General features: G+C 37.0%; 1 protein-coding gene across 2 annotated transcripts in view; it reads right to left on the bottom strand.

Moving 5' to 3' along the window:
- gtf2ird1 (GTF2I repeat domain containing 1) overlaps window positions 1–13,842 on the bottom strand; it is a 59,800-nt gene that overhangs the window by 26,589 nt on the left and 19,369 nt on the right. For both annotated transcript variants that reach the window (XM_041801383.1, XM_041801382.1), the window contains exons 6-10: window positions 12,196–12,518; window positions 10,512–10,607; window positions 8,289–8,372; window positions 5,059–5,242; window positions 2,173–2,198 (exon numbers count right to left, since the gene is read on the bottom strand). In XM_041801383.1, the coding sequence (XP_041657317.1) occupies window positions 2,173–2,198; window positions 5,059–5,242; window positions 8,289–8,372; window positions 10,512–10,607; window positions 12,196–12,518 (713 nt within the window). The remainder of the gene's footprint in view (window positions 1–2,172; window positions 2,199–5,058; window positions 5,243–8,288; window positions 8,373–10,511; window positions 10,608–12,195; window positions 12,519–13,842) is intronic.

Genomic DNA, 13,842 nt, shown 5'->3' with positions numbered 1-13,842 from the left:
ATGTAGTTCTACAAAGGCACAAATAGACTTCTACCAAAATAATTACATTTCACTGAAAGTTTCCCCTTTAAAAGATCTTTTTTCAGTGTAATGAAAATGCAGGCTCTGTTTGGGCAGGAAGCCAATTTAGCTCTGATTTTTGTCTTATTTTTACTAAAAATTAGAAAGTCAAGGTTCATGCCCACCAAACACATCAACAGACATTTATTATCTCATACAGTCAGCTGTCACTGTTATGGGTTCATCTAACTAAAATTAAATCAGTCTAAGCTTACAGAAGCACAGTTATCAAGCGGTATCAATGCTTAGTTAAATAACAGCAGCTATGTTTGAATATCTAATATTTCTTTTTCCTCTTTTTTGGATTAATATAATATACTCCATGGCAAATTCGCTGTTTTACTTGTCTTTTTTTTGCCCTAGAATGCATCTCATCTTATGTTTAAATGTATAAATATTCTCCTGGAATATACAGTAGGACAGGTTTCCATAGAAAAATGTATGCGTCTATGTTGTCTCTCTCAGAAGTTATAATGGCAGTAATTCTCACAATGAAGCCAGCAGTGTCTACACAGAAAGTAATCCGTCAGCTCAATTTCTTGTTTACTCAAGCATCTTTTCTGAACTGTGCTGTATAGAAATATGAGTTTCATATGTAGGTGATAAGCTCAAAATGTAAACACTTAAAAAAAGGAGTATTTGGATTTAAAGGAGCAGGGCCTGCTTTAGGAGGCATTGACTGGCCCGTATTTACTTTCTAAATTAATAACTGTTTAAAATCTGTCTTTGTTCATTTCTACTTCAAACATTCTGCAGTTAAACCACATTTGAAAAATCAAACTATCTTGACCCCTCCCTTTCTCAGAACTACAGGCTATCTAACTGCCTTGTGTGTTAACTAACCATTTCATATCTGTTTAGGATGAAATGGTGTTGATCACAGTCAGAGGCTTAGACATGGGTATCTCCATGCCTGCCAACATTTAGGGGTGAAATCTGGGAGTTTTTTGTCCCAGTTTTCAAGTTTGGTGGGGACACACACACGTCTTAAGTGAGGACATATATTTCTTTGAGAGAGAGGGTTTGGAGCATGGTGGGACACTAGCACCCATCACCAACCAAATGCAAGTATTTATGAGCAGTGTCTGGTGAATTTGTACAACTTACCAACCCCTGGGGCAGGTAAATAAAAGTAGTCTAACCTACAAGACTTATTTTGTTAAATGGCACAAATTAGACCCTTTTATTCACTTATTCCTACTGACTTTGAGAACAAAGATGAGCAGACATACACCCTCACTGACCAAAAAAAATCATGCTTCTCCCTCTCTGTGGCTGAGCTGCTGTCTGATGTTTACAGGCAGCTGTGTGCTGGGATGGTTTGGCTCAGAACCATGATATATATGCAAATATACACCTGCCAAAGATGTGTTTGAACCAACATATTGCAAAATCTTCAGTCCAAACAGGTTTTTAAAAAAAGTCTAGATTTTGGCTTGAGACTGCAGAAAATGTGCAAGTCTTGAATTCTAGCAAGTTTGACACTTCAAATGCAGGAAAATGCCTGTGAATTTAAAGTGCACCTGCACGAAGCACAGGAAACGTGCATGGTTGAGTAGAGGGCAGAGTGGTCAAAAAATGCAGTTTAAAATGAGCAAAGTTTGAATTATTTGTGCAACAAGTTTCTCTTGAAATTACATGGCCTATGACTTAAATATTATAAGCCTTGATAATTATGTCATACCCTATTAAACAACACTGCTTGTTAAAATAGAGTGGCTGGTAAAAATAATGTGTTTGACTGGTAGATTATTGAATCCACCAGCCACTGTGCTAGGTAGACAAAATAGTTAAATACCATTAAAGATAAAAAATCCTTTAAAGCTTGGGATTATACAAAGGCAAGCCTTCAGTCTGAAGAAAATTTGTGAATTAGTACTGGACTATAATTCAATCAAAATCTAACCTCCCATTTTGCTGGAATCATTCTTTCAATCACAGCTTTGCAGTTCCAGATAAACTGGCTTATTTTCCACAATTATCACAAGACATCAGCATCAGAAGTCATAAAGAGCTGAAAACAGCAACAATTGTTCTATTAATGAGCCCAAATCATAGCTCATGGACATGTGAGGCTGAAACGAAAATATAAACACAAAAACAAACTCTTACCCGTGAAAATCCTTTCATCGAACATTCTGCAACATAAAAAGCAGAGAGATGGGTGGTTAGTTCAAAGAGCACTGGAACTCTAAGGGTAGAAATCATGATGTAAAAAGAGAACATGTGGAGAAATATGTCATTTGGAGCTCTTTAAGCACATTAACTGCTTTTTAAATAATTAGTTTCAGGCAAACAATCAAGCAACTGACTCACTCCTTTCTTCTCACTGAAACTCTCAGACTAAAAATAAATCAGTGGATGGGAATTGTTCTCATGGACTGCTTCCTCCTCTTCCTCTTCATGGCACGTGTTTCTGCTCCTCCTGCTACTGAGGCACTCCTCCCCTACTGTAAACATAAGTTCCTGAAGTCTCTTTTATTTTCATCTGTTTGTAAAACTCTTAAAAGACACAACTAAATCCATATTAAGATCTTTGACGGATAAGACTGATTTCATTCAAACTAGTACCATAATTCATTTAATTTTCACTTTAAAAGGTTTAAAAACATGTTAAAATACTAATTTAAGACAACTGTTTTCAGTGTCATGTTTTTCCCATACAAAAAGTAAAATGAGAACTGGGAATTGTTACTTTGTATTGATCCAAGTCCCAATCAATTTTCCATTAACACCTTCCTTTTATTCAGTGAAAAGATGAAACAGCACATTTTAAACAGACAAGTTGAATAGACCTTGAGTTAAAAAATGTATAGGTTCATGATTCGACCTTTCAATGAAATAAAAACATGTTAGATAAAATAAATCACTTCATAAAGGCACTGTATTATTGCATTTAACACTCCTGCTGCACAAGCATCTTATGTAGGTGTATAAATATGAGTTAAATAGTTAACGTTTAATTCTTAACGTTTGTACACAAAGAGCAAAGTTAACCAGAGTCAAATTCTTTGCATTTGCAAACATAACTGGCCAATAAAGCAGATTCTAATTCACTATAATAAATGACTAGAAGCAGCTAATATCTGACGTTTCTTTTTTTTTTTTGCGTGGAAATGACTAAAAAGATTACATGATTATCAAAATGCCAGGCAATTAATTTTCTTTCAAGCAACTAATCCATTAATCCGCTTATTCTTGTAGCTCTGGTTGACAATGTGAAAAAAAAAAACAGACTAAAATCCTTATCCTTCAGCAATATCAACTTGTAAGATTTTGCAAATGAGCTTTTTAAAATATGTAGCCTGAAGCAAACTTTACACATTCACTTGACACTGTATTAAAGATGGTTTTTATCATGTTGATTGTTAAAAAAGGCAATTATTCTGGATCCTTTTAAAAGACTACTGACATGACTACTGTGGACTTTGTACCAAGGTATTACTGAACTGTGAGATTTTGATATGGTTACATCCCTAGTAAATATAATAAATAACTTGTCTTTATTTTCTTTGCCTTTACTGACGTTTTACAAAGATCCTCCCTCAGAATGCTACTATACCTGAGTGGTGAAGGTGGCAAAGGCATTATTACTTGCAATAAAGTTACGCATGTTTTGAAATGTTTTCTTTGTCCATCTGTTATCAAAGTAAGTGATTTCCATATACTGGTTTATTGTTGGTGATCTGGTGTGTTGCAACAATCATCTCAAAGTAAGAGTGCACGATAACAATGGAGGCAAGCAGCTGAAGAAAAATATTAAAAAGACAGCATTAGAAACATCACAACACAATAACTGCTCTTCCTAATATTGGGTTGCTCTTTCTAAAGTTGGGTTCCTGTTGCTGCCTGGGTTTGTCTTGGTTATTCTGGGTTTTATTATGTGTTTCAACGCTTCACATGATACATTCTTGGGCTCTTATAATGTGTCTCCTGGGTTCTTATGATTTTTGGGTCAATAATGTTGGTGTTCTTATGCTTTTTTCATTTATGCCTAATCTATTATCCAAGCACTTTGTGAGCCATTGATTTAAAAGTGGCATACAAACTAAGCTATTATTTTTCATGTTACTATTACTATTATTATGAATGCATTTTCAGGAGAGCTGACTCTACAAACATCTCTCTTTATACCTCAAATTGGTATCAGATATGGATAATAATAGAAAGAATTGTAAGGCACACTTAGGCAGCCCTAAATTTACCTAGGTGGCCCACCTGAGTATCGTCTGTGTTGGAAAAACAGAATGGGTCACCATTTTTACTCTTGAACACTGCTGTCACTTTGTCAATCACATCTGAGGCTATTAATTGTGGGTCTAAAAGAAGGCTGATATACCCTAAGTCAAAGTAAATATAAAGAGCCTTTATGAAAACGTTAAAGCAGCCAACTATTGAAATAAATGATCAGTTAATTAAAAAATAAAAACGTCTGTCAACATAGAAACGTACTAAATGAGAACATCAGGCCCCACATCTGGAACATCTCTCAATGACAATGGCAACGTGATGCAATTCAGAATTAATCACATTTTCAATCTTTCCTAATTGTATTAACACTAATGAGCTGCCTGCTGGATTCGTTCAGAGATGTGTTATCTGAAAACAAAGCATGATGGCTCATTTAAATTAGCTTAAACTAATGGATGAGCGCAGCAGCAGCAGTATGCTGGTGAGTGAAAGTCATTTGGGACATGAATGGAAACGGTTTCGCAGTCAGTGGGACTCAGTGTGCAGAAGGAAACAGGCGTTAGACAGATGGTATAGGCTGGCCCACTCGGCGGCTGCTTATTAAAAGTTTCAGAGGAGATGCCATGCTGGAGTTGTGTGGAGTGGAGCTGGACGATGACAAAGCTCAAAATAAATCATCTTCATTGAGCGACTATATTAATTAGAGAATAAAGATGACATTGATTTGTTTCCTTGAAATGAGACTATGAAATATGAATTTTAGGCATTACTGAGGAGCCAGAAATAGTTATTTGAAGCTTTGATTACCTTTTGACAATAAAGCGGATGCTGTGGCGCTCGTCCAGGATGCGTTTGAGTTTGGGAACTCCGTAGGTGCAAGGTCTCTTGAAGGGGATCTGATCAGGAATGCCGATGATCTCTACAGCTCCAGGGTCGCAGGCTATTTTACGGTAAGGAACAGGCACCATGTGATCTAGACCCAGGGCCTCAGCTGGAGGAAGGAAACATGCATACAACAAATGTTGTAAACATTGGGCCTCATTCACCAACCAGGGGAAAAAAAAGCAATTTAAAGTACATAGATTAATCATACTCAGCTACCATCACACAACCATTCAGTGTAGCTTTGTAAATCAGATGAGAACAAATGCTAAAAACCCCCTGGGCTCTTATCTTTTTATTTTATTCCACAGATCAACATTATTCAGTCTTTGTAACACTATTGTCATGTGCAATTAAGCCCAATTAATTATTTACAAAGTTTCTAATTAATTCAATTTTTTTTTTTAATTGACTGGCGTCACTGGGTCTTCGCTAAGAATAAAATCTGAAATACACTCCAGAGAACTCTAGTGTACATTTGAGAGCTGAAATGGCAGGGTAAAATGATTAACCCTGCACTCATCCCCACTTAAATACTCTGAATCAAGAAAGATAAACTATCATGTAATCTTAAATGATACTTTACTGCACTTTTATTAATTTAGCAGTTTTTAATTGGTGCAAAAAAAGCCCCCCCCCCCCAAAAAAAAATAGTGTCACAATTAGTTGTGGGGAGACTTCACTGTACAATATTAATGTTGACAGTACAAGTTCACATGGGAAAGTACAGTTGTAAGAAAAAGTATGTGAACCCTTTGGAATTTCTTGGATTTCTGCATAAATTGGTCATAAAATGTGTTCTGATCTTCATCTAAGTCCAAACAATAGACAAACACAGTCTGCTAAAGCTAATGACGCACAAAAAAATGATATGTTTTTATTGAACAAAACTGTGCTGGGGTTGTTTATCTCCTCAGACAGCAAGCACATGGCTAACTATGTATGCACAATGACGTCAAAAAAAATCTATCTCTCTGCGCATGCTCAGTATTGCTGGGGACTATGCAGGGAAAGTGGAAAAGTTTGACCAGAGCTTTCTCGTAAAGCAGAATTTTAATCTAAGTGAGGTTTTCCTGGTTAACCAAAGGATTAATATCATCAGCGGTATGGAGGGATTTTGTGTCATCCCTGCGAGTAATGAAGAGGCTGAAACAAAGGGAACTGTATAGCTGAGCGTCGTAAACACCGACACAGCAGCAGAGAGAGAGAGGCCTACGCCGAGCAGTTGTAGTGGACTTCAATAAACTACCTATGACCAATCCTCATATAAAGTTGGGTTGTAGTCAACACAGAATCACATCGTGCAGAACGGCATGGACCGCTTGGAGCTTATAACGAAGGCTCTGTCTCTCTTCAACGTAGCTGGTTGTTAATGCTCGGGATGTCCTGGATAATTAGCAGAAGTAGTCTTGGATAAGTCGTTGATGAGAGGAGGACTGGACCAGACTATCTGCTTTTGTCTTTTTGGGACTAGTCCAAATAAACCAGGATGGTTGGATTTCCAGCTTTAGCAGAGGTTACAGTTATACCATCATGAGGACTGATATTAGCAACTGACGGTAAGACTCATTTTTCATTTGAAATGTAGAGTTCTAACGTGGTGTCCAGTTGACAGGGCACTTTTTTTATGTGTTTGCTTCGTTGTTGCTGGTGGAGGATGGAATGTGGCTGTTGTAAGCTGCAAAGTTATGATAGCTGCCAAAGTGCTAACGGTGCTAATGTGAAGCTAACTGTTGTTGTTTATGAGTTTAACATGGGCATACATTGTGTAACTGACTGCGTGTGTAAGGAAAAGCACGCAGCTTTCATTTTGATACTTTAAACTACTTACACAAAAAATAAGAGAGAGATTTATGCATTTTGCTGCTGTTAATGCAGCAAAATAATGTTAAAGCAAATGTCCGGTAGTTGTTCTAAATGGCCGGAATTCATGAGGACTGCAAGTCACTTTGACCAGGGACAAAAAGTGTAGCCAGAAACGCTGTTTGACTATTAGTCGACTAAGGGCAAAATCTGACGAATCAGATTTGACTATGAAAATCCTTAGTCAAAGACACCTCTAATGCTTACTATTGGAAGTATAAACGTTGTGTTTTATTTTTAAGTTGACTGGATTCCTCGCATGTTTTTCCAGCTGTTTCGATTGATCTGCTCCATGTGGATTGATGCGGTTTGGCAGCAGCTAACACTGAAAACAGACCTGGCATGTATCTTAAGCAGAGTGGCGCTTCTGGGATGCGCCAGAGATGATCCAGTGCATGTGCAGTAAAATTGTGAAGGTTGACAAGAGATGGAGCAATTTGCTTGGCAGTGGGCTGCTTGAGTGGATCGCGGTTCAGGTGAAGAATGTGGAAATTGGAGGTAAGATGAAAAATTGGATTGAACTATAATTATGTCTATGGTCTCCCTTGTTTTTCAAATCATTTAGGATTTGAAATTGTCTGGTATTTGGCATGCCATGAATCTGACAGCGGTTTCTTTAATAAGCATTAATAAATCAGGCCTAATGAGATAATATAGAACCAACATACTTGAATTTTCCTTTTGTAATACAAATAAAATTGGTTTCTTTGACTTTGTGTTTGTTTCTCTCCAAACATTAATTTGCATGAGGAAAAGCAGCCTCCAGTGGCGTGCACATCCACATGTAAAGGTTCAAAGAAGTGAAGATAATTCAGCTAAAAGAGAAATTTAACTTTGAGGGAATGATAATCAGCGCTGTGGGCTCAGATAAAAAAAAGTCTGGAAACGGATCCCATGAGCCATAAAATGGAAATGTGCCTTCTCTTAATTTGTGGAAACTGCCTGTAGACACATAGCATCTAATGATTCACTGCATTGCCGTCTTCTGAGTATGTTTAAAAAACAATGCAAATATTTCAGAAAGTGATGTTGCCTCATTTGAAATCTGAATTCTTTTTCAAACATTTTTTTACAGGAACTGGCAACATGTAGCAGCTACAAAAAAGCTGTTTATCACCAAAGAAAAATATGATCAAACTGAAACACTGACCCCAATCCTTCAACATCCACAGAATTATCTCTGTGCATGAACAAAAGCTTGAGTAGGCAGAGATACATTTTGTAAAAACAATCGTATGTGATATTCTGTCCAAACAAAATTAAAAATTCAAAGAAAGGAATGCTTTCCTCACCGTATCTGCTGTTGAACAAGATCTGAACACATTCCCTCAGTGTGTTGATGTCTTCAGTTTCCCGGATGAAAGAATCCCATTTTTCTGCAAGAAATAACTCCAGTCAAAACTTAACATTCACCGAAACAGCTTTCACATTTAAATGAGCTTAATTTCATTGTTGTCAAGCTAAAATTCTGAAAATAATCTCATTCATCGACTCAGTATCAACTTGGGGAATGAGTGCAATCTCCTTATAGGATTATTCTTGACATATTAGCAGCTTACCCCTTAATGTTTAAGTGTTAGTGTTAGTTAAGCCTATTGTGCTGTAAACAACACTTTGCTTCTGTATGAGCCTCAACATTCAAGCAGGATAAGGGGGAGAACAGGAGAAACAAATGGCATATTTGTTGATAGACTGAGATATTAATTTGTGACAACAGATCAAAGCTTGACAATAAAGTTTTTGTGACTGAACCTTCAATCTTTAGATGATATATCTCACTAAGAAAATAAGGGAAGAATCATATTTGTGAAATATCCTTTGAGAGGTTTGAAATCAAATACTGACAGCAATCCCAAATGACTTTACCATTAATTTCTGTCAGTAGTAGGCATATAAAATTATGCTTTTAATAATCATTTCTTAATTGAAGACAAGGGACTCAAGGGTACCCAGACCTCAGAGGTAAAAGTAAGATGTGTTACAGGGTTTATACAGAAAATCTGACAAGAAAAGTAATACTTTCAACACCTTTTCAAGACCTGCTTCAAACATCTTATGACATTTAAGACCTTTGTTTGATACCATAGCTGACAATGAAGAGTAGTCATACCAGTCTCGCAGTACATTTTTACAAGTTTTGCACTTCAGTTGAATCCACAAAGTAGAACAGCCTACAGTTAGGTTAGTAAAAAAAAACATTACATGGCATTATTGCCCATTTCAGGACACTTACTCTTTTAACCATTCTTTAATTTGGCTTTTGATAAACTGATGTGTCCGTGATGGCTTTACTGCTGCAGCTGATGAACTAGAGCTAACTATAGTTGAATTGTATTAATTGAATAATCTCAGTTTCCAACAAGCATAGCAAAAAGTCACCCTGCAATAAAAAAAGCTTGACATAGTCTGATGTCTGGTATGACAACTGATAATGCATCAGGAGCTTAAAGGGTTGCCCCATTTTCACATCACCACTACCTCTTGCAACTGTGTTTTAAGAGGTAAGGGGCACACAGAAATGAGGGGTAGGTGTTAAAGTTAGAAATGGGACTGAGCCGAGAACCTTGCATATTTTATACCATTGTGATAAAACAGAAACATGTGGGATGACATAATCTCTTTCTTGAATAGGTTTATGTCTTCTGGGTTTACTACTAGATAATATCAAAATGTAAAAAATCATGGTGCCGTGTAACTCTGGCTGTAGGGTTACTTGACAGCACTGGAAATTATCCAAAACCCCACTTTTAAAGAATGGATAGAGGTTTAAGCACAATGGTGAGCTACGAGTGGGCGGGATGAAGGATTTATTTCTTGATGTTTGAGGCCCTTTCCTAACTCATTACATGATATCAAGACTGATGCTGTTTAATTAAGATCAGGTATATGATGTATTGTCTGCTCGAGTTTTCAAGGGTTTTTGTTTCTCTTTTTCGCTTTTTCTCCACCTATCTGGTTTAAGTCGAGCATTACTGTGAGATGATGGACTTTTTTCTTGTTGGTTAAAAGAAAAAAATATCCCAGCAAGATGTAAAGTAACATTACATTTCATGAAAATTGTAGAATAAGATAACTGATGTCTTACAGTAAAAGTGTTACCAAAAATATATATGAAAACAAAGAAAAAAAACAAAAACAAAAAAAGAAATGGGACAGAGCCCTTGTCTTAGTGTGTTTACATGGATGTTTCCTCAAAAACACAGCCCCATGCAGTTTTTAAGAATGAAGAAAGGGCCTATAGAGACTTATATCTGATTTTTAAAATGTAAATATGTTTTTCTACTATATAAAATGTGTATTTTACATTGGACCTAATGGGGATTTCTTGGCTTTGCAGTCTGCCTCTTGTGGTCACCCAAAGAACTACACACTCCACAATGACTCCTTTCTTTAACACCAGAGGTTTCTGCTCAATTTGAGATTAAAAAAATACCCTAAACAAAGAAAATGAATAGACCAAAGTCTACCTGTTGGTTTAAAAAAATAATAAGTACATTTTACAACACAAACCATACCTGACTTTTCATGCACTATGGAGAAGAGAAGCCTCTTAGAGATGTGGATACCAGGAGGGCTCTGACCCTGTTCACCAGGAGGTCTTGATGACTCATCTAAAAATGTTATACAGAAAACAAAGGTCAGATCAAGATCTTCAATTTCAGCCAAAAATATCAATGCAGCTTCCATCCTGATAGTCTGGAATTAGTTTTCATGTCATTGATAAACATGGGGGTAAATCAATCAATAACCAAAACGATGTAACAGAACTTAAACACACAATATGTGAAATCTGCCACCAAGGGGGTCCTAATCAAAACAATATCAAGAGATGATGTTGAGGGAAGCTGGGAAGCTTGGGATTGATTCCCTGCTACTCTAACCTCCAGCTCCTCAATAAAAACAAACTGGTACATTTAAGCTTCTCGTTCAAATGAGTTAAACAATGTAATGTTTAACAAGGCAGTATTTTTGAAACTAAAAGATTTGGTTGAATTGTAGACACTCGGTTATGTGTTAAGGATAAAAAGTAGAGTATCATGAAAAGGTTTGCAAAAGTTGTTTGTTTTCAGCTTATAAGGCAAGGAGCATAGAAGGAAATTCAATTTTAAACATCAGTTTGTAGATGTGTATTTTTTTTTGGGTTGTTGTCGAATTGTGCTATTCGTTACAGCGATGGTTCTCAACCTTTTTTCCTTTGAGCCGAGTTAAAGCCGAGGTGTTTAAGATTCCAAGTGTGTTTTTTTCCATGTCTATATCTGGAACAGAGGCTGAGAAATGAGGATCTTTAAAAAACTTTAAACTTTAAAATGTCTGTTCTGATTTCTAGAAAGCTATTAGGTTTTGGGAGACTGTTTCCAAACAATATATAGCTTCTGGATCAGTGCTTCCTAACCATTTTCTCATTTCGAAGACAAGCTGAGCCCCCCAAAACCCTAACAAAAAAATTATAAAAATTATATCGCCATCGAGTTGCCAAAATTTAACAACCATTTAATTGTTTCATTGATAAAACCCTAAGGAAGTGACTCTTCAAAGGTTTTTCTTATCAAAAACCATTGTATAAACTGTTTACTAAGTGCTTTATCATGATTTTACTTAAATAACTAATTTTGACAACCTGAGCAGAGAAAGCCTGAGTGGACCCCAGGCTAGGTACCACTGTTCTAGATGGTGTATTTTTAGGTGACTTTTGGTCCAAATAGGTTAAAGGCAACAGATTTTTACATATTGTAATGTTGGCATATATAAAAAACTCAGTTTGTGTCTTGTTTGCATTGATTTCCTAACTTTTTCAAAACCGTCCTCTTCTCTATGATTTCATGAAAATATAAAAAAGTGACTGCTTTCATTTGTGCAGAGATACAAGTATAACAAGGATGTGTCAAAGTGAAGAGCTGCTTTAAGTGGAATAACAGGCAATTTGACTTCAAAGCACACTGCAAATTTACCACTTTTCTCTGTAAACTCGAGCCATACAAAAGTGCACTTAGTGTGGAAATCATTTTTCAACATGCTGTCATTATGGTCATTTTTCTGAATTTGATGTCAATGTTGAACATCACCTCAATTCATAAAGCAATCTTTTTAAATTCACCTCATTACTCTGTGAAAAGGAGTTGAAGCAGTCACGCGCGGCTGTTTAGCACGGACCAAACATCACATTCAAAACACTGCAAAACCAAAAGGAGTAAACCTTACCACTACTGGCACAGTCTTTCATCGGCGTTCCCATCTTTTCTGTCCCTGGTGTCCAGGTGGTCGCTCTGTCTTTGCCCAGGTTGAGGAGGGACATGGGTTTAAAATCCAGCTTACCATCAGGGTGAGGTTTGGAGGACATGGGCATGCCGTACAGGAAGCTCGACAGGACAGAGTTACTGGACGTGGCAGGACTCGATGATGTCGTGACCCCTGTGGCAGCAGTCTTTCCTGGGCCGTGGCTGCTTGGCGTCATGACTGCAGAGGAAGAATTGTGATTGACGTCTGAGCTGGGCTTGGCTTCTCGAGACGAATCTTCTGCTGGCCTGCAGACAGACACAAAAACCGGGAAAAAAAAGTCGCTCTGAGGATTAAATGCATCAGAGCTTTTTGTTTGCAAGCTGCAACACTTGCCAAGTGTCTTTTGGCTTGTATTAACATACGCTGCAACAACAAATCTTTCTGATTGTATTATAACATCAGCTTAATAACTCTTACAGCACTAATCAAGCATTAATTAAATAAGATGTTGTTTATCTTTGACTTCTCTATTCTTTATTTGTCTCTTCTATTCTTTAAGTTTGTTTTCTTTACTTTTAATTGTGACAGCCTCCTGCCTCTAGGGCCGGCTGTTGTGGTGTGTTGCAGCTAGTGTCTGTTATGTCTTTCCTGAAAGTTGGTGGGTGGTATTTGCCACACCTGGGCAGATCATGCCAATGCATCAGGTGTTTAAGGCCTGAAAGTTAATCTAAACACTCTCTGCTCTGATCTGCTCTGCTTTACAGCACAGAGATTGCGTGTTGCACCATGTTTTGTTTAGCTATACTTGATGTAATTTGCTTCAATCGGTTGTTAATCATTTCATTCATATTTTGTGATAAAACCTTTTCCCTTTTTAGTTAAATCGTACATCTCCCTTGCCTTTGTCATGTCATCTAAGCCGGGCCATGACAAGATGCAGAGAATGACTGAGCATTAGACGACCCAAAACCTGCTCCAAAGTTTGTAGTGCAGTTTGTTCCTGATACAGTTCAACACACAGGTTGCTCACCATCTCCACAGTTTAAAATTAATACATTATCTAAAACATTCAAGTAAAGTTTGTCATTGGTTCCATACAGTTAAATCAATAAGAATCCATGCTGAAGGTTGTTTGCATGTGTAAAGAGGCAGCAGGTGAGTAAAAGCCAACTCAGTATCATAAATAATTCAAAGAAATATCTTTAAAAATGCCAACAGCACACGGGATATAAAAACAAACAGCAATAACTTTTTATGTAAAAGCTTCACACAAAATTCATATAGGCTACTGGTGCTGCATCACAAACAAATAATTAAGTGTGTCAGTCAAAGTGACTGTGGCTTCAAAAAGAAAACACAAGCAGAGCAAAAGAAGTTCATGCTCTGCTGCAATAAAACGAGAGAACAAACATTAGGTTGATTCCACAAGCCTTTTTTTGTTCACACTTGTTTACCCATCTAACTGGGGACCAAAAAGTTTAAAAATTTTTTTCTTCAAAATATTCACATATCTACAAAAAAGGTCCTTGCACTTCTTTGTATCGGCTCCATTTGTGCCATTATTGCTGTTCCTGTCTGCAGTGACACAGAGGGCCACATCACAGGCTCTCTTTCTCTCCATTATGGGCT

Source organism: Cheilinus undulatus, linkage group 12, assembly GCF_018320785.1.
Source record: "Cheilinus undulatus linkage group 12, ASM1832078v1, whole genome shotgun sequence".
Taxonomy (NCBI): domain Eukaryota; kingdom Metazoa; phylum Chordata; class Actinopteri; order Labriformes; family Labridae; genus Cheilinus; species Cheilinus undulatus.
This window is presented reverse-complemented; position numbering and strand designations above follow the sequence as displayed.